General features: G+C 44.2%; 1 protein-coding gene across 1 annotated transcript in view; it reads left to right on the top strand.

Moving 5' to 3' along the window:
• The window catches only part of TMEM255B (transmembrane protein 255B), a 101,971-nt gene that overhangs the window by 8,322 nt on the left and 66,630 nt on the right, over nucleotides 1–27,019 (top strand). Inside the window, exons 3-4 of the mRNA XM_088454055.1 lie at nucleotides 3,148–3,210; nucleotides 12,939–13,028. Of these exons, the coding sequence (XP_088310181.1) occupies nucleotides 3,148–3,210; nucleotides 12,939–13,028 (153 nt within the window). The remainder of the gene's footprint in view (nucleotides 1–3,147; nucleotides 3,211–12,938; nucleotides 13,029–27,019) is intronic.

Raw genomic sequence — 27,019 nt, forward strand, 5'->3', positions numbered from 1 at the left:
GTATTGTTACAATTGTTTACAAATTCCACAGTTACAATATACCCTAGTGCAGAGGTTCCCAAACTTTTTTGAATCACCGCACCCTAGAGTATCCGTATTGTTTTCACGGCACCCCTAAGCCAAACATTTGTTGTTGAGAAATTCAGAAAAAATTTAGTGAAGTAGTAAAGTGAAGTCAATTGTGCTACCTGTTATCCATAGGGTCAGTAATGTGGTTGTGGACAGGTTTAAGTTTCTGTTTGTCCACATATTTACATTACATTGACCATAAATAATTTGATTTGGTGCTGGACCACCAACCTGGGGCACCCCTGCAAGTGTCCCGAGGCACCCCAGGGTGCCACGGCGCACAGTTTGGGAACCACTGTCCTAGTGCCTAGTTATTTTTACAAGAATACTTCCTTTTGATATCATTCTATAGTAAAATGAAGTTACTTTGTATTTATTTTACGATATCATAGAGATATCTTAGCAGGATTTCGGTTCTCATATAATATATAATGAGTATTTTAATTATATCTTGCAGTTCAATATAAAGTTATTTATGACTCCTGTTAATTCTTGCAATCAAACTTCATTTAAATAGTTTGAAAATAGCACATGCTGCTATAAGTATCTGGGGCTTAGTTTAACATGTAGCAAGGTTTCTAATATGCAGGTGCAATTAGCTATATATTTTATACACAGTGGCTAGTATTCATTTTGTATTGCTAGACACAGTGGTTCATATTCCAAGAATCCAATGATACTATGAATATATAAGATTTTATTAAAGATGTAGGTTTTTCAATGTGCGGATACAATCTACTGTATATTTGTATACAGTGTCTAGTATTTCTTCTGTTAATACATTTATATTTGGTTTAGAGCACAGGTTCTCAAACTCGGTCCTCAGGACCCCAAACAGTGCATGTTTTCCAGGTTCCCTCACAGAATCACAAGTGAAATAATTAGATCCACCTGTGGATCTTTTAAAATGTGTCAGTGAGTAATGACTACACCTGTGCACCTGCTGGGTGACCTGCAAAACGTGACCTGTGTGGGGTCCTGAGGACCAAGTTTGAGAGCCACTGGTTTAGACAGACCATGTGCATGCATGAGAATCTGATTCTATTGTAGGAAAACAGCGCGCTGCTGACGCCGGGACCGGTATTCTTACAGTGCCACTAGTCTCTTCTATCTATATTCAGAGTAGTCTCCTTCAGTCTGCATACAATTTAGCGAGACCATATGCATACATTAGAGTCTTATTTTTAAGTAGGAATGCAGCATACTGCCGACGCTGGGACAGGTATTCTCCCAGTGCCGGCTGTTACCTTTATCTATAATCACTGTGGTCTCCTTACTCTACATGGAGTCTCTTAGTTAGTACATAATTTGATTACACCGGATAATATTTACACATACCTTCCTGGCATAAAACACACATATATTACATTTCTACATTTGAATTACATGGACAGCACACGGCACACACGCCAATGCGCATTTCGCTAGGTCAACTTTCTCAAGGCTAATAGACCAGACGCCCGCCAAGTTGGACATTCAAATAGCACTCTTCAGCATATCATATGAGGACATAGTTCCCTCCAATCAGTAATGGTATTGCATTTGGGGAGGGAAAAGGCCAGTATCTCCATTGGCTGACCGAGATTTCCTGGCCTCTTTTGAGGAACTGCGATCACCGCCTTGAGTGACTCCATGGTCGCTCAGCCAGCAGAGGATCCCGCAGATGATCCGATGCTGTGTCCACACACACAGCTTGGATCAGTAATGCATGCAGGAGGCAGGACACCTCCTGCTGCATTACCATAGCAGCACTTCTTCGATGTCTTGTAAGTATATTCATGTGCTTGTTGACCATGGGGACTAAGGGGGGGGAGAAATAAAAATTTTGGGATTTTTACTCCCTTTACAGACCTAAAGATATGTGAAAAGAAAGTGCCCATTTTGGAACAATGCCACCAGATGTGGACAAAGGGTCTTATTCAGACCCGCTCGCAAGCGCATCGATGAATGAGGCCCTGCGCACGTGCAGCGGCCGCACTGCGCGTGCGCAAGCCCCGGAGCGAGAGAGAAATTCTCTTGCTCCGGGGCTCACTACAAAAGGAGCGGCTGTCGATGGTGATCGACAGCTTGCACCGTTTTGTAGGCGGGGTGGGGGGGTGGCTTGCCAAATGGAGGCATTCCTGAAGGAACGCCTGCCATTTGGGGGCGGCCCTATTAGAGCCGAAAGCTCACTGGGGCTTGCGGCAGACGAGACCCTACCACAAGGGTCTCGTCGCAAGTCCCGATGGTCGCAATTTTCTTGACCATCGCGACCATCAACCTGGCCACTCGCTAAAGCTGTGGGTGGTCACCCACAGCTTAGCGAGCGGCCAGGAGGCCGGCTCATTATAGAGAAGTGGCTGCCCTCATTCAGAGCGAGCGCTCGCATTTTGCGAGTGACTCTGAATGAGGTCCAAAGTGCCCATCTCAACACACTGACACCAGCATAATTCTCAGGAGGTTGCAGTGGAGGTACATGCGACAATTGTAGTATAGTTTATATACATTTCCTCTATATGCACACAAACCAAACATTTTGAAACTAGTTTTTAGAATTGTAAAATTAAAGCGGCTTATTAAATAGATTTGGCGATTATGTATTACAGAACCTTTGGTGCTGAAGGTAATATCTCAGGCTAGGTAACTCACCAGATAAGAATAAAAGAGGTGTTGGGTAGTAGTGCAGTTTTTTTGCTTTTTGTTGGCTCTTAAAGGGAATTTATTTGCCAGGTTTGTATTTTTCTTGACCCTTGTAAGACGGTGGTATTTTTGCTTATCATACTGTAGATTCTTCTTGGCCACAGAGACTGTCACTCACTGGACAGTTTAGTGGTCTGTTCTTGGCATCCATTTATATGGGGAGAGTATTGCTATAATTCAATATGGTCCTAATTACAGAAGTTATGTAATAAGATGTTGCCAGTTTGAAGTAACCCTGAAATTTCAACAGAAATAATGAATTGTTAAAAATTTTAACAGTAACTCAGTTAATATAAATGTACAACATACCAAGCTGCTTGTTTATGTGAAATGTATGAATAGTGTGTATTGCATATAATATCACTTGACTATATTTTTTGTTTTATCATGTGGCTTCAGCTTGGCTTTGGATCCTTCTTAGGCATAATTGGAATTCATCTGGTAGAGAACAGAAAACAAATGGTACGTAAACGATGTTGTCACTAATTACTTGCTTGTAAGTACAAATTTATCAAATCTTCTAAAGACAACAAGTGGAGGTGTTTTCCATAGCAACCAAGAACTGCAGGGGCACTCGCCAGGGGCGCTGACCAAAAGGGGGGGGCGCTGCACGGGAGTGCCACCAGCAGCCAAGGGGTGGACTAGTCCCCCGGCCCCACAAGTGTAGGGCAGACCGCAGTGAGAGCAGTCTGCCCTACACAGTTTACAAACAGACAGCCGCCAGCGTCTGTAATAGCAGCCAGCCAATGAGAGTCAGACAGACTCTCATTTGCTGCTGCGCCGTCCGTGGAAGGAGCCGGCTGGAGCTCACTCATGAGCTCCGTCTTCCGACTCCCCCGTAGCATGTGATGGGAGAGACGTCATGGAGGGGAGGGGGGGCGCCAGTCCATTATATTGCCAGGGGAGCCAGTCCATTACATTGCCAGGGGCGCTTGGATCCCTAGATACACCCTTGCCAAGAAGGTTTGATATATCACTGCTTAGTGCCAAAACCTGATAACTGATATGATATGGGAAGAATATTTTAATATAATTGATATGATAGGGGAAGAATATTATAATATAATTGAAGTGGACCCATAACAGATTCATGTTTATACTGTACCAAATATATGTCCAGTATTTTGTAACCAGCATTTTACACTTGAATGACCAATCCAAGGCTCGACTGGAACCCTCCAGATGACTATTGTGTATTCCTAGTTAAAACTTTTTTTTTTCCCAGTGTAATCAGTCCCACTAGGAGGTATTTCAGGTCCCTTTACTAGGGGAGGCATGGCTAAGCTTGTTGGTGCACGTTCATGCCCCATTGTGAACACCAGGAGCCCTCTTTTCATGCTGAGCAGCCGCTGAACGGGTGGTGGCTATGCCTTCCTGGCAGGCTGGGGCCTCTTCCGACTTTGACACAAAGGGCTCCATCACACACTGGGTACCTCATCGTATAAGAAATGTAGCTCAGGATTTGTCCACAAACAAAGGTATGAACCTCAGTTTGAAAAGTTGCATATAAACTTATGCTGGTTTTATGTAGAAATGGGCTAGGATATAGGGGCCTATTTATCATCAGAGGCCGATGTCTGAAATACATTGGCTCTCCTGACACGTAGAGAGCTCTCATGCTGCATATGTGGCGGGGGAAGGGGGGGAAGGTGATCGGAGGAAGCTAGCTACACTGCGAGGGAAGAGGGGGTGAAGGTGATTGGAGGAAACTGGCTACACTGCAGGGGAAAGGTGGAAAAAGGTGATCAGAGGAGGCTGAGAAGATGATCGGAGAAGGCTGGTAACTGGGGGAAGAAGGTGATCATATGAGGCTTGCTAAACTGCGGGCGGAGGGGGGACTCGGGGAGGAAGGTGATCGGAGGAGGCTGGTAACTACGTGGGGAAGGGTATCGGAGGAGGCTGGTTACACTGTGGGGGAAGGGGAGAAAGTGGTCAGAGAAGGCTGGCCACATTGCGGTACACAGGGGAGGGGGGCGGAGCACTGCACTGTGTGTGACTGGGGGGGGGTGAGACCGGCTGAATGCATTGTGTTGTGATTGACTGCTCCGGCTGACATTGACTGTGCTGCAGCTGTGTTTGTCTCCTCTTGCCGATGCTGGCACCGGGGGAGGGGGAGTGTTCGGCTGGACTAGCCACGGGCCCTAGGCAGATGACTAGGTTGCTTACTGATAAGTCTGCCCCTACCTGGAGCCTCCATGGGCTTAAAGCAGTTTACACCATCTGAGGATATGAAAAGGGCTGTCACGGGTCTGACCCAGTTTGGAACCATGTTTCAAATCCCAGGTCAGACCCAAGACTTTAATATAAAAGGGTTATTAGTGATGTGGATAATGAAAGAAGCACACATGAAGAGAGTGTTCATTAAGGTGACTAATGTGATACAATGATTATATATTTGCCACACCAAGAAATATCACTTAATTAGTTAATTGTTTCTGGCTATCTGAATTGTAATTTATCTTTGAATTTTACAATTTCTCTTCTCCGCTAACAGTCTACAGACTACAGGCTCATTCAGAATAACAGGGGTATGCCTATAATTATAGCAGGTGGTGTAACCTAGAATTCGTCTCATGACTGCCTAAATCATAACTGTCACCTCATTCAACATAAATTTATTTTAAGTGGGTTACTAGACTATTTACATTGAAGGAAGACATTTTCAATACTATTATACTTCTCCTAAGAAGTTATGTATGACAATAGTGATATACCACTCAGGGTGACAAAAGCTGGGAATCCGTTATATTCATGTAACATTGTTATAGAGCTATGTGTAGATGGATTAGTGCTTAGTGTCTTTATTTAATAATACAACTATATAAACATTAAAGGAACAGCCAATGTATTCCACAAAAAAACAAATAAGCATGTACACAATTTTGTAGTGATAATAACCAGAAGTCTGCTAGTTTAGTCATATTACAGCTACATATCTATTAAATCACATGGAAACTACACTTGCAGCATAAAACATTTAAGTGAAAACTAGATGGAGGTGAAACTGCTCAGGTGTTCGGGTGCTTACAGTGAGAGGTCTAGAGTCATGTGGTTGCAGAGGCGGGTTGGGTACGGGATGTCGGCACTTGGGATCCCGGAGGTCAAAATCCCGACTGTGGCATCCCGACAGGGTTAGGATATCGACACCTGTTGGTCATTATCCTAACCCTCCCCATCTCCCTGTCCTAACCCTCCCTCCCCGGTTCCTGAACCTAACCTCCCACCTAAGTACCTAACCCTCCCCATAGTGCCTAACCCTAACTCCTAATTTTGTCCTTCATAATAATGGATTATTGTAATAACATCTACAGTATCTGGGATGATAAAGGAAAGGCTCTTGTTATCATGATGTGATTACATCTGTATATGCTGCAGATAGATCTGGGAGTAAACATTTGAATAGCTATGGAAATAATTTGTCAATTGTCATCTACTTGAGCAATTTCTCAAATCAGTCACTTTTGCTAATAATATTGTTACATCACTTTTCATCGTGTTGTTAGCATCAAACTATTTATTATGAGTTTTAGCAAAATATTATTTTTTCTCTATATTCCAAGTTGTTTCACCTAATGTTGGAAAGCAGTCAGCAAACAAATGATGTAGCACTTTATAGAGAATAACAAGGATGACATATTATTATCTGTGAGCACTGATTCTATGCCCTTAGGCTGCCTCCTCCTATTTGTTGCTCTCTGAGTGGGATACAAGAGAGATCTTATGGCATTGTGTGCTGAGCTGCTCTGTGTGCTGTATTGCTCCAGCCTTCTGCCATCTTTGGTCACTTTTGAAGAGAACTCTGCTAAACACCTTGATTAGCTGTATAATGTGAACGGAGCGTGTCAAGATCCAAACCTACTCTCTACTTTAATGAGATATCTCTGCGTAACACAGGATAATTGTGGGGAAGAATCACAAATCTGAAAAGAAGCACAGCATAAATGTGTATTCTTCTAGCATGTTATCTCATTTCAGTAACTTCATTGTTCTGTTTCTGCACTGCTCCATAAAAACTGGTGAATGAGTGGCCTATTCCATACTTTGCTAGAAAGGCCCTCTACCTACCCAACTCCTTCCTTCAGCCTGTGCAAACTATGGCCCTCATTCAGAGGCGGTTGCAAACAATGGCCCTCATTCAGAGGCGGTCGCAAGAAGCTATCGCTCTCTCTGAATGAGGGCGGCAGCTTCTTTTTTTTAGTGCGGCCTCCTGGTCGCTAGCTAAGCTGTGGGTTACCACCCACAGCTTAGCGACCGACCATCAGGGCTTGCAACGAGACCCTAAGGTTGGGTCTCGGCAACCGCAAGCCCCAGGGAGCTTCCTGCTCTGATCGAGCAGGAAGCTCCCCACTGCCATCACTGCTGATGTCAGTATGGCCGCCCACAAAACGGCAGGCGTTCGCTTGGGAACGCCTCCGTTTGTGTAGCCACCCCCGCCCTGCCTACAAAACGGGCCGAGCTGTCGATCAACATCGACAGCCGGCCCTTTTGCAGTGAGCTCCGCAAGCGATAGAGAGTTTCTCTCTCGTTCCGGTGCTTGCGCACGCGCAGTATGGTCGCTGTATGGCCTTAACGCTTGCGACCGGGTCTGAATGAGGTCCTACATCCCCCCAATTGTTGAGATCTTAGGGCCTAATTCAGAGATGTATGCTAATGCTATTGCAGCCAGGGCCGTAGCTAGGGGTGTGCGACCGGTGCATCTGCACAGAGTGTGGGGCTCTCTCCACGGCCCTTATTTCTGGATCAGTACGCTCCAATCAGCACCACATTTACCGGTGATGCCGACACAGGACATTATTTAACCATTATACCACGCTGATTGCATCTGCGATCCTGTACACAGCTGCTGTAAGTAAATATGCAAATGTCGCAGATGCCGAGATTGTATTGAGACACCCACCTGCAGCTTTGCAAATCCAAGTATTAGAGTGCAAAATACAGCATCGGTCACAGAACTTTTGATTCGATTATTGCAGTTCTAGTAACCCTATGATTACTGGCTGCGGGACCTGAGACTCCAGAGACATTTTTATTGTGAACGGGAAAGCCCCAAAAAGTTTCCCGATACGCCTGTGTTTTTTGCCCCCACTCCCCTTACCTCCCAGAAATGCTCCCTGACTGTTAATCACTCTGCTAGTTTACATCTGCTGTGAACAACTACGGTAATGTACCTTGACGCATGCACAGTGCAATTTAGAAGCATATGTAGATTACCGATAATTGCTCAACTGTGTAAATATCGGCATTGCGTACATCTCTGAATCAGGCCCTTAACCCAAGAACTCCTGAGCCTTAGCAGAATGGGTAAATATAGAAGAAAGTGTGTCAATAATTGATTTTGCATTGTGCAACAGATGTTTTGCATTTCCGCTGACATTGTTAAAGTGGCTGAAAGTATTGAGTTATTTTGGCAGGGTCTATTTTACCTTACAAATGAAAATTGGGACAAAACATCTACCCAAACTACACCCACTTCCAAATCACACTCATTTTATATCAGGCACAGACCTTCTCCAGTATCCTGTATTCCATTAGGGTGCTGCAAAAAATAAGCACTGTTGGCTGGTATATACATATTTTTTGTATACATTGTATATGTAAATGGACTAATAGCTCACCACTTAGTAAAGATTACATTGTTATAATGATAACATAATATTTTGTTCATATGTCATAAGTAATTACTAAGAATTACAAATAATCTGGTGGTTGAAGTGGGGCTCATACTAATCATGACTGGTGACTATACCATGGTTGACAAGTGGTTTAAACATTAGTCACTATTCGATAGTATCTGACTGAAGGTCTACTATACACTGGCCACCAAAATGTAGCTCTGCCATACATTGCATAGTCCCGGCAGTCCCCCCATGATGGCAGCCCTGCTGGCCATCAGATTGGAAGCATGCTATACACTGCACATCAAATTAGAGGTCTGCTATACACTGGCCAACTGATTGGACGTATGCTGTACACTGTCAAACAGATTGGCGGTCTACAGTACTTTTCATGGGCACCAGGATGGAGGTCAGCTAAACACTTGGCACTAGGTTGCACATCTGCTACACACTGGTCACCTGGTTGCAGATCTGCTACACACTGGCCACCAGGTTGGAGGTCAGCTACACACTGGCCAACAGGTTGGAGGTCTGCTACACACTGTTCAACAGGTTGGAGGTCTTCTACACACTGGTCAGCAGGTTGGAGGTTTGCTACACACTGGCCAACAGGTTGCAGGTCTGCTATACATTGGCCAGCAGGTTGGAGGTCTGCTACACACTGGCCACCAGGTTGGAGGTCTGCTACACACTGGCCACCAGGTTGGAGGTCTGCTACACACTGGCCAGCAGGTTGGAGGTCGGCTACACACTGGCCAACAGGTTGCAGGTCTGCTATACACTGGCCAGCAGGTTGGAGGTCTTCTACACACTGGCTAGCAGGCTGGAGGTCTGCTACATACTGGCCAGCAGGTTGGAGGCCTGTTACACACAACCTACTTGGTCTGAGATTTGCTAAATGCTAGCCACCAGATTTATTGTGCATTCTAGATTGTATATTTGTCCCAGCATGGGCTCTGGATTGTAGTCACCGGAGTGACGAAGTGGTATGTTAGGGCCCTGTTTTTCAGGTTGTTTTTTAAAACAGAACAAAATAATGATTTGTTTTAGAAAGTAAAATGGATTGTTTATTAAAAACCATGCTAAGAAAAAAAACAATATTGTATTTAATTTTTTCCAGGAACATTTTTTTATCGTCTAAATTGATTTAACTTATTTTGTACATTTGAACATACTTTTTCAATTATGGATATATATAACATCAAATTGAATACAAACAATCCAATAAAGCAAATCAAAAAGCTAAAACAAACATTTATTGCCAGTAGTAATATAATATGTGCTTGTGAATAGCAATAGTAAATGGATGCCTTTACAGGTCACATTACTTGAATACTGTCATTCTAGAAGCAGTGTCTGCATTTTTAATGGATCTCCTGACTTGAAATGGATCCCTTGGGCTGGCCTCAATATAAGTTAATAACAGATTTTTTTTTTATCTTCAGCAAAAAATAATTCTGAAACATATGATGGTATAAGATCACAATTATATTTGACATCTATAATGAGCACAATATATAATATGAAATATACATATTCAACAAGAGAGTGTTGTTACTGTGTATAGAGGCAGGATTCTGTACCCTCATATGTATTTATGTACAGTGTTCACTCAGGAGAACTAGTAGACACTGATATAAAGGCAGGACATTTACAGGTTAGTCATGAGCTATCTGGTGGCTTACAGTATCACAGCAGAAAACTCATCCAGATAGATAACAACTATTCCCCGATTTATCCAAGCTTTGACATTGATTTGACCCTAGTTTTGGACACCAGCTAACCTACTCCTGAGCTTGTTAATAGCATAAGTATTATCCAGAAACAAAGATGGATGGGATCATTGCAACAAAAGGATAGACATTGGTGTAACCAGCAATTTCCAGGTGTCAGAAATGCTTTAACATAGATCAGTGCTGTAACATTTATGTTATGTAAATATAATAAGGTAGTGCTATGTTCTGAAAGCTAAATTTAGTACCATTTAAATTTCAAGTTCAACCAATTCTGATTTGTAAGAAAGACATTCAATCAGTCTAGGTCAGAATTATTATTATTAATTATTTTCCCACAAATGACCAGTATTAAATATAACTTTCTAAGGCTATATCTTCTTTGAAATGTTAGTGAATGAACCTTGTATTCTATAACAACCTTATTGTAATAAACCAGATATTGGGGAAAAGAAGCATGAAAGTAACAGCACTCTATTTTAAAGGAGAACTGAATATACCTGCAGTCCCACTTACAGTATATCACTGTCATCAGAGCCAATGTTTGCACCTACAGAGCTGGCTCCTGTGTCTACAGCAGATGGTAATGGAGCCCATGAGACTCTGATCACACCTGTACACCTGGGCTCCATTGGTTCCTGACCCCCTGATCATAGCACACAGTGTGGGGTGAGCAATAGAAGTGTATAGTTGTTGCTGCTAATACTATATTACATCTACAGTAGTCTAGATATAATGGCAACAAACATGGTAGTTGGTGTTAGAGCTGAATAACCTTGATCTCTTTCTACCAAAATGCAGGGGAATTTATCAGGTTTTCCTCTATATTTTTACACACCCCAATCGGCATGCGCCAGACACACCTTCTACAGAGGGCTCTTGATGGGTTGTGGCCGGGCCCCCAATAATGGCGTGTGGCCATGCTCCATGCTTGGGCACAACCCTAGTATCAGGGCCTGATCAATCTCTTAGCATCCCGACCAACAATAGAAAGTTATACCTACCACCACCAATAGTCTCCAATTTCTAAAACAGTCAATTTTCAGTGTGCAAATGGGTGTGACCTGCCAGGAAAGAGGAGTGGCCTAAAGATAAATGGCTATGGTATAATAGATTGGGCCATGGTTTAAGGCATGTGCTAACTTTATATTGGGAGATATGCCTTGTCAGATCAAGTGCTTACAATAATAACAGAACATTTTTAATTGATTGCAATTGAACAAGCACATACTTAATTAAAACTGAAAAATCTGATTCATTACTGAAAAAATCAAGCAAGCGTCATGTTGGTGCAAACACGCAATTCCTTGAAGTTTTCACATACTCCATTCTGACAAAGGGCCTGATTCAGCAGAGATCGCAACTGCGATTACACACGCAATCGGCCGATTGTTGCATCCTGTGCATACGTAAGCATCACAGTGCGTGAACACTCCACTGCGATCGGGATTGTGACTACACAGACCCATCGCAGAGTGATTGGCAGGAAGTACCGTTTGGGGGTGGTGACCTCCAAACGGTGCTAATGTCTGCAATCACAATGTCATACGCAGCCTAACATAAGGATGCCAACCTTACCTTACACACATAGGTAATACTTAGTACCGATGGTTTAGCAGTCTTGCTATCGAGTACAATCACAGCCATATGCACACTTGCACAAGCCCTGACCTTACTCAGGAATTGCTAACCTTGACGCACGTGGTAAGTACACAAGCTGTGTATGGCATCGCAGTGGTTAATTTATACGTGGCCCTGTAATGGCGTTCACGTGCACTGGCACGTCTACGTTTTTGCCGAACACCGCCCCCCCCCGTCACCACCCCCAAACGGTATTTCCTGTCAATCACTCTGTATTGGGTCTGCGCAGTCAGTGTGATCTCTGGGCCTGATTCAGAGCTGGACACTCTGACCAGAGCGCTCGCTCTGAATCAGGGCCCTCCTACATGAAAATGGAGCGGCCTCTTGGACGCTCGCATAGCTGTGGGTGACCACCCACAGCTATAGTGAGCGTCCATGATGATGGTCGCGATGGCCAAGACCATCGCGACCATCGGGCTTGCGACGGAGACCCTGCGGTAGGGTCTCGCTGCCGCAAGCCCTGAAGTGATTTTGGCTCTATCAGAGCCAAAATCACTCCCACTGACATCACTACTGATGTCAGTGGGGCCGGCTTCAGCCGGTAGGTGTTCCCATGGGAACGCCTCCGTCTGGCAGCAACGCCCCCGGCACGCCCACCAAAGGGGGCGTGCTGTCAATCAACATCGACAGCACGCCCCCTTTGGTGCGAAACCCGGAGCGACGACTACCCCGTCGCTAGCCGGGTCTCCAGCATGTGCACGACGGAGCTCCCTCCGTCGTGCGCATGCGCAGTAGGGCACCATCGACCCGCTTGCGAGCGTCCTGTGCTCGCGAGCGGGTCTGAATCAGGCCCTCTGTCCCTATCGCAGTGGAGTGTTCGCGCATGCGCACTGTGATGCATATGCATGCGCAGAACGCAAAAATCGGTCGATTACATTCGTAAACACAGTTGCGATCGCTGCTGAATCAGGCCCTGTGTTCTTTCTTTTCAGCACAAGTCAGCAGAATAATTAGCAATAATAGATAGTATGCAAGTAATCTTCTTAACTAGATTAGTGCTTCTCAACTCATTTCAGGCATCTATGCATGTTTTCAGGTTTCTCCACCAACGCAGAACTTTCATCAGTCACACCAGTCCTTGAAAACTTGACATAATTATTCAAGTACATTATTATCAAATAGTATGTTGTTTAATAATCTCAGTAAGTGTGACTTTATTTAAGTGCTGCCTCTGATCTGGAACCTGTTTCTCTTCCCCTAGCTAGTAGCCTCCATCGTGTTTATCAGTTTTGGAGTGGTTGCAGCGTTCTGCTGTGCTATAGTTGATGGGGTGTTTGCAGCTCGTCACATTGTGAGTATTTGTACTTCTTCATATTAAGTGTCATTCTTTAAGCTATCTAAAATGTCAATATGCTTAGCTGTATTAAATGTTTGCTGATATTCTGTATCTGTACCAGTATGACCTAGTTACTAAATAGCACAGACTCTGCCAGAGACAAGTTCTTTGTAATACGTTATCTTTTGCAAGAATCAATAGGGGCCTAGAGACACTAAGGTGCCAAACTACTGGGGCATCTGTTACTATTGGGGGGATTGGGGTTAAAGCCACTGGGGAATCTATAGTTACTTGGGAGGGTTCAGGGTTAATGTTTCAATTGGGACCTATGAACACTGGGGAATTGCTAGACCGCCCCTTCCCAGGTGTATTTTATTAACACTAAAACATTTAAATATACTTTTAAAAATATATGTTTTACTTAATTACACTGAGTGCTGCATGTTTTATCTCAATGCACGTATTAAATGGGTGTGATATGTTATGTTGACCTGGATAAGGTTGACATGAGAATGTCGACATGGTTAAAATGACAGTAAATATTTACATAAATGATATGTCACCATGATAGAATGTCGACATAACGCCCCTGGTGGCCTAGCGGTCACTTACCTGGTTCCAGCGGCAACGTCGTTTTTAGCGTCGTCTTCCAGGTCCTGTTGGTCATGTGACGAGCAGTTCTGGTGCAGACATCTGACAAGCGGTGTTCTAGTGAGAACAATCCCCCTACTTCTCATCCCTAGCATCCCCCACAGCCTAACCCTAACCTCCTCCTTATGCCTAACCCTCCCAGCGGCGCCTAAACCTGTGTCTGTATTTTGAGAATGTCGACATTTTACATGGCGACATTTCTAGTGTTGACATCATATTCATTTAGACATATGAGGGTGTTGACGTGGTGCCTGTCAACATGTTGAATCATGTGGACATTGAGGTGTTGACACCGAGATGTCAAAAATGTGACCGGATACCTTATTAAATAACTCACAAAAGTACTATTTAAAATGTATAATTGTATGTTTGTGCAATTTATAATTGGAAATAAATAGGTATATTACCACATTACTGTACAGAAGGCCTATACTGTGTGTGTAAAATAGCTTATAGGGCCCATACAGTATTAAAGAAAAGCTATGTTGTGTTGCACAGAAACTCTACAACATCAGTACACTTTGCTCTGTCTTAAATCTTTGAAATCCATTCAAATTAGGGGTGTGCACCGGACACTTTTCGTGTTTTGTGTTTTGGTTTTGGATCTGGATCTTTCTTCGTGTTTTGGATCTGGATTGGTTTTGCCAAAACCACCCTTCCGTGTTTTGGGTTCTGGGTTTTGTGTTTTGGATCTGGATTTTTTCTTAAAAAATAAAAAAAAACCGCTAAAATCACATAAATGGGCCTTTTTTTGTTCCTACGCTATTAATAACCCCAATAACATTAATTTCCACTCATTTCCACTCTATTCTGAACACCTCACACCTCACAATATTGTTTTTAGGCCAAAAGGTTGTACCGAGGAAGCTGGATGACTATGCTAAGCGACACAAGGGGGCGGCACAAACACGTGGCCCATCTAGGAGTGGCACTGCAGTGGCAGACAGGAAGCCAATCAGCGTTATGGTGCCCATTTGCATGTAGCACGAACCCGGGAGATCCGTGCTACATGCATCTGTGTGATTGGCACAGAGCAATGACAGGTCCGTGAGACCCGTCTGTGCTGCTGTGGTAAAAAAAAAAAAAAAAAACCTGTGTAAAAAAAGAAAAAAATGGCGTGCACCCCCCCAAAAAAGAGCAACCAGCCCCGGGCATTAGTAACCCAGTGCTGGGTGTGCTTAAATACAGGGGACAAACGACGTAGGGGTCCCCTGTACTTAAGCACAACCAGCACCGGGCTAGTCAGAACCAGCGCTGGTTGCCAAAATACGGGGGACAAACGACGTAGGGGTCCCCTGTATTCTGCGCAACCAGCTCTGGGCTCTGATCCGGTCCTGGTTCTGGAAATATAGGGGACAAAAAATGAGTAGGGTTCCCCTGTATGTTCCAGAACCAGCACTGGACTTTTTCTAGCGGGGGGCTGATGCCACAGCCAGGGGAGCCCTTTCACCGGGCCCCCCAGCCGCAGCATCAACCCTGACCGCTAGTCAGCCCAGGCCGGGGATCCCTGGAGAGCTGGGGACCCCCCCAATAAAGGGGTCACCCTCTCCAGGGCACCCCAGGCCCAGGCTGATAGCCCGGGGCTATCCCCGCCACCCCTGGTGGCGGTGGGTGGCGGGTTGATTGTGTGGTGTGGTGTAAATAAAGAATATCAAACATTGTCTTTACAAGTAGAACTGCAAGTCCCAGCTAGCCTGCCCCGCATGCTGGTACTTGGAGAACCACAAGTACCAGCATGCAGGGCATTAAGGGCCCACTAGTACCTGTAGTTCACCTGTAAAAAAAATGTTTAAAAAAACACAGGACACACACACCGTGACAGTATAAGTTTATTAAACATACATACACACACACACATGTACACATACTCACCTATGTAACCTGTAGCATCGGTCCACTTGTCCGGTAAAGTATCCCTAGGGGACCTGTGAAAAAAAACATACTCACCATCTCCTATGCGAGGTTCTGTCCTCTTCGTTCCAAAGTAGGCATCCCCGGACTTGGCAAAAAAAAAAAACGAAAACGCGATCCACGAACTTAGTACCGTTCTATAGAACGGTACTTCCCGAATGAGAGCTTAGCGGCGGGGTATCACCATGGAAACCCCGCTGCTAAGCGTTCATTGGCTGAGAGAGGTCATCTCCCGTCTCTCAGCCAATGAACGGCTCCCTCCATTGTAGTCAATGGTGGGAACCGCAGGGTAAACTTTAATAACCTTGCGGCTCCCAGCATTGACTACAATGGAGGGAGCCGTTCATTGGCTGAGAGAGACGGGAGATGGCCTCTCTCAGCCAATGAACGCTTAGCAGCGGGGTTTCCATGGTGATACCCCGCCGCTAAGCTCTCATTCGGGAAGTACCGTTCTATAGAACGGTACTAAGTTCGTGGATCGCGTTTTCGTTTTTTTTTTTTGCCAAGTCCGGGGATGCCTACTTTGGAACGAAGAGGACAGAACCTCGCATAGGAGATGGTGAGTATGTTTTTTTTCACAGGTCCCCTAGGGATACTTTACCGGACAAGTGGACCGATGCTACAGGTTACATAGGTGAGTATGTGTACATGTGTGTGTGTGTATGTATGTTTAATAAACTTATACTGTCACGGTGTGTGTGTCCTGTGTTTTTTTTAAACATTTTTTTACAGGTGAACTACAGGTACTAGTGGGCCCTTAATGCCCTGCATGCTGGTACTTGTGGTTCTCCAAGTACCAGCATGCGGGGCAGGCTTGCTGGGACTTGCAGTTCTACTTGTAAAGACAATGTTTGATATTCTTTATTTACACCACACCACACAATCAACCCGCCACCCACCGCCACCAGGGGTGGCGGGGATAGCCCCGGGCTATCAGCCTGGGCCTGGGGTGCCCTGGAGAGGGTGACCCCTTTATTGGGGGGGTCCCCAGCTCTCCAGGGATCCCCGGCCTGGGCTGACTAGCGGTCAGGGCTGATGCTGCGGCTGGGGGGCCCGGTGAAAGGGCTCCCCTGGCTGTGGCATCAGCCCCCCGCTAGAAAAAGTCCAGTGCTGGTTCTGGAACATACAGGGGAACCCTACTCATTTTTTTCCCCTGTATTTCCAGAACCAGGACCGGATCAGAGCCCAGAGCTGGTTGCGCAGAATACGGGGGACCCCTACGTCGTTTGTCCCCCGTATTTTGGCAACCAGCTCTGGTTCTGACTAGCCCGGTGCTGGTTGTGTTTAAGTACAGGGGACCCCTATGTCGTTTGTCCCCTGTATTTAAGCACACCCAGCACTGGGTCACTAATGCCCGGGCTGGTTGCTCTTTTTTTGGGGGGGAGGACGCCATTTTTTTCTCTTTTTACACAGGTTTTTTTTTTTTTATTTACCACAGCAGCACAGACGGGTCTCACGGACCCGTTAGTGCTCTGTGTCAATGACACAGATGCAAGTAGCACGGATCTCCTGGTCCGTGCGTGCATCTGTGTCATTGAAATACACAGCAGCACAGACGGGTCTCACTGACCCATCTGTGCTCTGTGTCACTGTCAATCACACAGATGCATGTAGCACGGATCTCACGAGTCCGTGCTACATGCAAATGAGCACCATAATGCTGATTGGCTGAGAGCCGTGACAGACGGCTCTGTCAGCCAATCAGCACTTTGCCCATTAAAGGCAAAGGCATTTTTTTTTAAATGGCCGCTCGAGGCAAAACCTCGACATCCGACAGCAGATCTCGAGGTTTTGCCTCGGGAGAGGGATCCGGGGCAGACAGGGAGATCCGAGCTTGGGCTCGGATCGCCCCGGATCCCCGAAGTTCGGGTGGGTTCGGTTCTCAGGGAACCGAACCCGCTCATCCCTAATTCAAATATGTATTGCATCCTCCAGAAAGAGCCTTCCTTATCCATTTTAAGGTGATAATATGGTAAATAATTTGATATTAATAATACAATGAATGTGGAAGGTGATCTTTTACATATTATTATTATATTATTGTACATATTATTCATCTTTTTCTTTCAATAAAAATTAACTCAAAACAGATAGTTGACACGCATACAATAATAACAGTTATCCATCTATGTAGACACAATAAATACTACTCACACTGAAAAATATTAGTCACTCTTATTAAATTCAAATTTTCCACTGTCCACTAAAGACAATGCTTACATAGGAGCAAAAAACACATAAGACAGGAAACAGAGGCTGCGTAAATTAGTCATTAAGCATATTATTATTATTATCCTTTATTTATATGGCACCACAAGTGTTCCGCAACGCCTTACATAGTGCATAGAACTAATAAGTGAACAAGAAACAAGTAACTTACAGTACATTACAGTGCAGGACAAGGACACGATTTATATACATTGCTGCAATAGCAATTAAACACTCACAATAAGCAGCAGGGAGTTGGCAGTCACGTGTTAGGTGCCCTTATGGGGAGTAAAGAGTAGAAGAAAATGTAAAGAGAAGCACATGAGGGACGAGGTCCCTCATGTGATCACTGAGTGGATGAGGGTTTTAGTGGCATCCTGGGTGAGGAAGGGTCTAATCCTGGAGATATTTTTTAGGTGGAAACGGCACGACTGCGAGAGGTGCTGAATGTGTGGTTTAAAGGAGAGGGAGGAGTCTAGGATAGCATATCTCATCTTTATATAATTTATGTTTACAGTTTAGAGCATTATGTGATAATCTATGACCTGTACAGTAAGAAGTCTTAGGGCCATATTCAATTTGAGGCGAAAAGTCAGAGCTCAGACTTTTCGCCATCATCGGAGGTTTCTGCGGGGATAAAGTATCAGGAGCGTGCCCGCTTATCCCCGCATTCAATTTGAATCCGGCGAAAACGGGACCCAGCGCAAAGGTAAGTATGGAAAAGTCTTGTCAATTTTCGGGAAATCATCCTGGCACCCCCCTAAAGATGGTCTGACATGGGGGATCACTATGGGTACCCCTGATTTGTCCTGCTGAAGGTAATTGGGTTTTTTAAATAGCCGCGGCAGGTGCATAAATGCGCCTGTGAAGAAGGGGTGAACAATAGCATTTATCTTTTTTTTTTTTTTTAAATAACTATGCCCATCAAATTTGGGGTACATGAAAATGGGTGCAAGCATATTTTTAAGTCCCTAAAGTAATTTTTTTAAATTCTTCAAAAATGCACCTGCCGCTACCAGCCACATTCTTGAAAACACCTGCCGCATACATGGAGAAAAGTTATCCCCGTTTGTTTACAAAGACTTTTCGCACATGCGAAAAGTCTTTGAAATTGAATATGGGGATAATTGAAACAGGCGATACTATCGCCGATAACGGACTTTTCGCCCCATATTGAATATGGCCCTTAAAGGCTTAAATATTTCCAAAGAAGTCAACATTTTATGATCATTGCTGCTGAGCTGCCGGGCACATCATATGCCTTAATGTCAGTGTGCGCCTTGAAGAACTACACTTTAATGCACTTTAAATACTAGTCTTCAATTACAATTACCATATAAAGCACGAGGAATAAAAATATAATAAGTTACACAGAAAAAGAGGAATTTTGTAGTCCTAGTGTAATAACAAAAAAGGAGATATCTGGGACTACAAAGTAGGACAGGTTTTCAGCTATTTATCTTGCAGAAGGTCTACAGATTAGCCAGATCAGTTCCATGGAATATTTGCCTTCAATTACATTTTGTCTTAATGTTCCATGCATAGTTCCGTCCAAATCTATCCTCGTATGGTAGGTGCAGATTTTTTGAGTATGGCCTCCAATGTGAGCTATTAAGTGTCTGGGGGCCTGATTCAGACCCGGACGCTATGCTGCGCTCGCTCGCATTGAGCGATTTTTCACAATCTGCGCATCTGTATGAGTCGCAATGCGCGTGCGTGAACCAATCATTGCTATGGGAAAGTGTTCGCCCGTAGCCCATAGTCGGGCCGCTACTTTGAGTGACAGATAATGCCGTTTGTGGGTGGTAACATTGGAAGGTGCTTGAAAACGGGGATGTGGATGTGCGAATGCAGGCGTGCCCGACCGTCAGAACGGCCTTTAATGGGTGTGCATAATTAGTAAAGTAGCGTCATTACACACGTGACTGGGTTGTATTTTAGCCAGAACTGCTCGCAATGTTGTGGTGGGAAAAGGCTACCACAAGCGCTGCAAGCAGCTCCGATGACTCTCGATGTTCCCGATTAATCCTACAACTGCCAGAGATGACGTGTGTTGCGAGTGGCAAAAGGGCATCTTTATACACGTGCGAGCGAATAGTGCGGCCGCTCGCTATTAGTGGGCGGCTTTATGCAACACAGTGCGAGCACATGATTTAAATAGCTGGCCCCTTTTAGCCAGCGAGTGAACGCAAATAGCGTTCGGGTCTGAATCAGGCCCTGTGTATGTAATCACTTCATCAACACACCCGCAATGCTCCCATAATACGGCCATAACTCTGTGCATCTGAATAGTCATCTCACAGTCACAACACAGAATCGCTTAATACATTCCTTATACATATCTAATACTGTGCATCTCAATCGCAAATGCGCCTATAATGTGCGTACTCACCGTGGAACACATGCACCAAATGAGTTTTTAAGGATAGTAGCAAATAATTGCTCAGCTCTCTGAATATAGGCATTGCGTGTGATTTGGAATAAGACCTTATATCCCAACTATACCAAATGGCAGAATTAATTTATGTACTATACATTTCGTGCAATTCCATCTTTACAATTACAGATGGACGCAAACATAATTAGCATTTCTTTTCTCTGTCTGGGATGTATTTTGTGCTTCTGACTTCATTCAAATTTGGTATTTTACAGGGGCTGCCAATAGATTTTTTTGTTGATTTTGTATTTGCATCTGGTATTAATTGTCTTTTACATGGTTAATGTCCAGACATAGCTAGACTATATTACGCATGAATTGTGAAAAATTAATTTAGCATTTACTGCTACCATTGTCAAGTCCTATCTCCTGGCATATACTAGACACATATATTAGTGTTCTTTCTTGGGGTAAACCATGCACACGTTACCCTTGCCGAGCTGTACGCATCTTGCTGTTCAGCTAGCTCTGTTAGCTAAGCAAAATGTACCATTTTAAGGATTCAGTTTTACACTTGCAATTTATACAGTTTGTTTTTTATTGGGGGTCAAAAGGCAAAATTAGAACATAAGTTGGAAAGGTGAATATAAAAAAAAAAAAACTTCTTAGAAATTAAAAAAAAAACAACAACACAGATTTCACTAGGATATAATTAAAGAGCTGCACATTTAAGTTGGTTTTGTTTAGTCCTAATACACCAAAGTGCCAAAAGACATGGGATAGATGCCTAGTATCGTGTAGGACCCCCTCTAGCCCGGTGAAGTACACAACTCGACGTGGCTTCGATTCCACAAATGGACAGAAGACCTCTGGAGAAATGTTGACCTTTGCTGTCTGGATAGCTTCCCACAGATCTATGATAGATGTAGGTGCAGGATCTTGGGTGCAAATGAACCTCTCCATCAATAAGAAATGCTTGATTGTCTTCATGTTGGGCGAATGTGGTAGCCTCACCATTCGTTGGAACTCTGCAGAATGCTCCTTGAACCAATTCTGGACAACTTAGGACCAATGACACGGTGCATTATCCTGCTGGAATATTCCATTGTTGTGGGGGTACATGAAGTCCATGAAGGGCTGCAAATTGTCATCATGCAATTCAACATAGTGGTTACCAGTCACTGACATGTTCAGGCAGCCCAGCTGACCCAACACACCCCACACAATGATGGAACCACCACCAGCCTGCATAGTGCCTTGTTGACAACTGGGGTTCATGGCCTCATAAGGTCTGTGCCACATCCGAACCCTACCATCAACCCGAAACAACTGGAACCGTGATTAATTGGACCACTCCATATGTTGCCAGTCCTCCAAGTCCAATTAATGACATAACAAGCCCAGGTGAGGCATTCTGTCTGGTGTCTTAGTGTTAATGGGCACACTGGTAGGTATATTGTTTCCATATCCCATGGAAGCTAAAGAACAGTACACTGACCTTCTGGATATGCGTCTGGTATCTCCTGCATGTGATTTAAAACAGTGTTGGTTGTCCGTTGCCACGGACAATTCTAGCCAGACGTCACTGGTCACAATCATTAAGCAACCGTGGTTTGCAACTAACATGTTACATACAGCTGTATATGTGTATCCAACATATATTACCTCACTGCTTCTGTTCATTACTGGAGACTCCATTGTTCCTCAGCATTCAGCAAACATTACACATGCCCAGCAGGATCTGCTGCCTTGCTCTGAAGAATGAATCCTTCCCATGAGGCTACTGCTGATCTCATCCACTAGTCAGAAAAGCATGTGCTGAGCTCCACCAATCAAAGCTCAGCACATGCCTCTCTGATCTGTTGTGCTTAGTCTCAAGGGAGTGCTTAGTCTCAGCTCCCAGCAATTCACTGCACTTGTGCAGTGACTCCGTGTGTCCCGAAGCATTGACTAGCGCCTCTCTCAAATGTTGGGGGGTTGATCCGCCCCCTTGCCTCCACCTGTGTCGGCGCCTATGAGGGGCTGTCTACATAACTACAGTATAGAGGTTGAGTTAGTTATGGAAGTAGGAGGGAAGGGAACAGGGAAAGATGGATTGAGCTATGTACTCACAGCAGCTATGGGTCATTGCTTGGAGAGAAAAACAGTACTTCAGGAGTAAAAAAGACCATAAATCAAACTTGCCTACTTTTGAGCTACCCCCCCCCCCCCAACACCCCAAGAGGGGACAGCCTGGTGGGCGGTGCGGGTGCATGGCACTGTGATCGCATCATCTTGTCCACTCTCCCCTCTATACAATGCTGCCATTACTGGCATTGTAAATATAAAGCTGGGGGCGGGGCCACAATGAAATAAGCCACCCAGACCGCTTCCTACACCTGCTGGTCACAGGGGATCTCTGGGAGATTTGCCTGCCTTTCCGGACATGCAAGAGAATCACCCAAGATTTGGGTGAGAGTAGGCAAGTACATCATTAGTGAAAAGGAAACATGGAGAAGGAAGGGAGGCAAGAGGTGTAGGGAGCTAAAACCAGCAGGCTGGCAGGTGGCAAGTACTAAACTCCTAGAGAACATGGGTGTCAACTACCAGCAATGAAACCCTGAGAGGTAATATCACCTGAAAGGCTCCAGCAAGTTATTCCTCTAAAATCTGTTATCCAGGTCATCGATTCGGTTTAGCAATAATCAGAGATCTTGCACAAGATAAGCCAACTGCATCTCATAGTCTATTTTGTGCTTTGTTGTGTTCCTCTAAAGCTGAAGGCCTAGTGTCAATGTACAAATATTCTGCATGTAAATTGACAACTGCAGTATGTACAGTCACTTGTAGTTTGATTTCCAATAGATCAAAGTCCTTTTTAGAAGGCAGATCCTGTTTGGTAGGCAGGGTACAAAGAAACAGCCACACTTCAGCCATATTTGAATGGTTTGGTACCAAGGAAGTAGAACAAGACTGACCCTCAGCAAGTGATGGAGTTTCCCTGGGGACAGTATCCACAAGCTGTACCTCTAAATCAGCTGTGGTCTGTAGTTGGAGGAAGGAGAGACGAAATGCCACCATTTGGCCCAGAACCCTGACTGATCGAGGAAGCAATCATAGAGGTGATTAGAGCACTGGAGGCCACAGGACTCAGAGTAGTAGACTGCAATGTTTCCACTAAACAATATTGAGCCGAACATGCCCCAAAATGTTACAGGTGCCTATTGGCATTGGGGCCCACAAGTAGAGATCATGGAAACTAGCAGGTTTGATGGTGCCGATAGAAGTTGCAGCCATGCCCCCTATGCTTGTGATTTAGAAACAAATTCCATCCAATTATAACTGAGCCCCACAATGCACTATCTTGAGATTGTATCTGAAACATTGGAATTCCAGTGGGTTATAATGCCACTATGGTGCTAAAAGGGGGCACGGTACATAATAGTGCGTGATGAGTGACATGGTATTTTGCAGGGGCATCACAAGGTCAGACTCAGAGTCACTAGGAAGTGAATCAAAACTCTGCCCTAAAAAGTGACGGACCTACATGTAACTTATTTCAGAGACCACTGTAACTAATGCTTACCATAAGTGGTGAGCTGTAAAAATGAAAGCTGCTGTAGGAATCTGCTGTTTATTGCACCCATACCCAGTTTACTATTTTTAAGTTACATTTTTAACACAATTGCATGATCACTCAGCTTAAAAATTACTTCAGTTTAGACTCAAAATTTCATTTAGACTAAATCTAATCTTTGTTATTTGAACTGCTGTTAAAGAAAGATAATAGAAACAATAGCTGGCAAAAAGAATATGCCTTTATCTCTATCACCCTGACAGCAGGTTTTTATATCTGTATCCACCCAACCTTTTTCCTCTCCTCTCATTGTTCCACTGATGTCATTAACATAAATCTGAAGACATACAGCTGTATCATTACAGTACGTGTATACATTTTCTATGAGAGGTAGAGGTCAAGTGTAAATGTAAACTAATATAGTGAAAGTAGGTTATGTCCTGTGGAAGATGCATTCATTATGTGTCACAAGGGGAGTGCGAGCCACACCCGGGTGTCATCTGCCACGGGGTGACACCAAGGTGCAGGCTCCCCCTTAGTGACAGGAGCCGGGTGCTACACTATAGCATTAAGTACAGCACTCGGCTCCTGTCACAGTGAGGGAGCCAACACTGCAGTGCCTGCACCTCCGGCACCCCCCACCACTCCATTGATAACCACGGACCGGGGGTTCGGGCCGCGACTCCACTCCCCTTCCCGAGGCCACGCCCCTTTTAGGCGTCGCACGCATGACATCCCTCCCCGCGTGTAGTCATCGCAGGGAGGAACACCACTGTCAACAATCATAATGATGACACCACAACAGTAATAATGTCGACATTGCTGAAATGTCAACATGGAACATGTCAACATGTGAAATGTCAACATTCTTCATGGACCGGAGGGTTAGGATTAAGTTACAAGAGGGGAGGGTTAGAGTTAGGTACTAGGGCTAAGATTAGGCTACATGAGGGAAGGTTAGGCACTAAGGGTAGAGTTAGAGATGGGGTTTAGTTCTTCAGGACCTGCTGAAAACCATCAGCTGACCATTAGACCCCTAAGACACTGCTGTAGCTTCCTGACCCGCCAAACCAGGTAAGTCACCACTGGACCACCAGGAATGTTTTGTTTATTCTAATCAACATTTCATCAGTGTTGACATAATGCATGTCTATGTGATCAATGTTAACATGCCATCGACATTACGTCCTTGACGACATTCTCATGTTGATAAAATATACCGAATCTTGCATGCTGCAGTGATGTTATATCCGGGATTGGAACCAAATTGCTGGTGGAAAAGGAGGCCAGCATAGCCAAAGTCCAAGTTCAGGTTCCGAGATGTATTCAGACTGCGGAGCTGAAGTCAGAAAACCTAGCCAGGGTCACCAGAGCAAGCCAAGATCAAAATCCAATGGAGAAAAATAGGACCAGGCACAGTTAGATTACCAGTAGACCTCAATAATCATGCCATGGTGGAGCCTCTTCATGCCTTATATGCCCACAACCTTGACGGGGTTAGATGAGGCTAGGAAGTGAGCAGATGGTTAAAACAACACCGTTCAGACAGTTCAAGTATCATCTAAATAGGAATCTGAACAATCCATGTTGACATTTTGCACTGTTTGCGCCTTTTGTCCCTGTCGACTTCCAATAATAAACAGTGTGTAAATCAGAATAAAATGTGTGTCTAGGCAACTATCAAATTGGGAATAAATTAGATGACCTTGAAAATCGCTTCTGGTGGAACAATTTGCATGCCATAGGTCTGTCAGAATTAGTAAAAGGCCCTGCTCTCTACCACTTTCTGAAACTTACTTTGCCGTAACTGAAAGATATCTGCGATGTCTGCTCTAATTTAGTTATTGAATGGTCTCACAAAATCCGCCAACTCAGGGATGAGAACAAACAGCGCCCCTGTGTGTTGATCTTCACATGCCTAAATTATGTGCATAAAGAATTGTTTGATCTGCATCTAGGCGAAAGAGAGAGCTTCTTTGGAATGATGTTAATTGCTGATTTTCCAGGACTACTCTGCTGAAGTCACTAAGCCCTGCAAGGCTTTTTCTCCTGTTTGCACCAAGCTTATATCAGGTTGGAAATTTGCCCTGTTATATCCAGCCAGGCAACGATTGTTTGACGGCAATTCTTCATTAGATTTTGCTACAGTGAATGATGCAGAGGCGTATCTTCAAGAAATTTGCGCTGACGGTTCACCATTGGTTCAAGCTCCATCTGTTTCAGCTTCCTGAACTTGTGGTTATGTCCTTTACCTCTTGTTGTAGTTACGTCTACGTTGCCTTCAGAACTTTGAGCCTCCATATGCGCATGGTATCTTTTGAGGACTTCTTCCTGTTCTACGACACTTAAGCTGTACCCTTTTCCTTTGTAATTGGTGTTGGCCTCCATTTGTTATATTTATATGTTCTGCTTTTATGCTGACCTGTGTTAAGCCCTTTATTGCTATTTCATGGGTTTTCTTACTCATACCTCAGAGTCTATATTTTTTCTTTTTATTATTTTCTGTATTCTAAGATGGGCAGTGGTTGGCTAGGAGCTCCTAGCATAGGTGTATACTATTGCTATAATTTATGTTTTTCTGCTATATCTGAAAGAGGTATTTGATCTGCAAACAAAATTTCAGTATTCATGCTTGCAGACTTATGTCCCTTAGTGTGGTGTGCTTTTTCTCCTATTTTTAGTTTTTATTTTGTCTCCCCTTTTATTAATTTTTCTGTATGATTCATGTTCTTACATCCCCCCCTTCCTTGCTTTGTTGTATGTGAAACCCCTTTGAATTTGCATTTTGACCTCTTTGAAGGTTTGCTCCTGAAATATTGGTGGGGTTAATTCCCCTGTGAAACATACAAGAGTACCCACCTATATTCGCAAACTCCATGTTGATTTAGCCTTGTTACAAGATACCCATCTTACCCCACAGGAAGCCACGAAGTTGGCCATCTACGATACAGTTGTTTTGGCTTTGGTCGGTCCCTTTTACTGTTAAAGCCAGGGGCACAGTTATACTTTTAAATAAAAGTCTCCCATATACAATTCCTTCTACATAGTCCGACCCCGAGGGCAGGTATGTACTGGTAGATGTGATGATTCAATCTGTCCATTATGTGTTGTATAATATCTACGTCCCTAAACTGTTTTTTCAACAATATTTGATAAATTGTCTACTTATGCCTCCTCCTTCCTGATTGTTGGTGGAGGCTTTAATTTAGACTCTTCTACAATCATGGATAGGCTTACCCCAGGTAAATGAAATTATACTTCCCCTAAGTTGGGAGTTGTAGAGGAATCGTTTCTATATTTTAT

The sequence above is a fragment of the Taudactylus pleione genome, unplaced genomic scaffold (genome assembly GCF_031769625.1).
Source record: "Taudactylus pleione unplaced genomic scaffold, aTauple2 ptg000609l, whole genome shotgun sequence".
NCBI classification, from domain to species: Eukaryota; Metazoa; Chordata; class Amphibia; order Anura; family Myobatrachidae; genus Taudactylus; species Taudactylus pleione.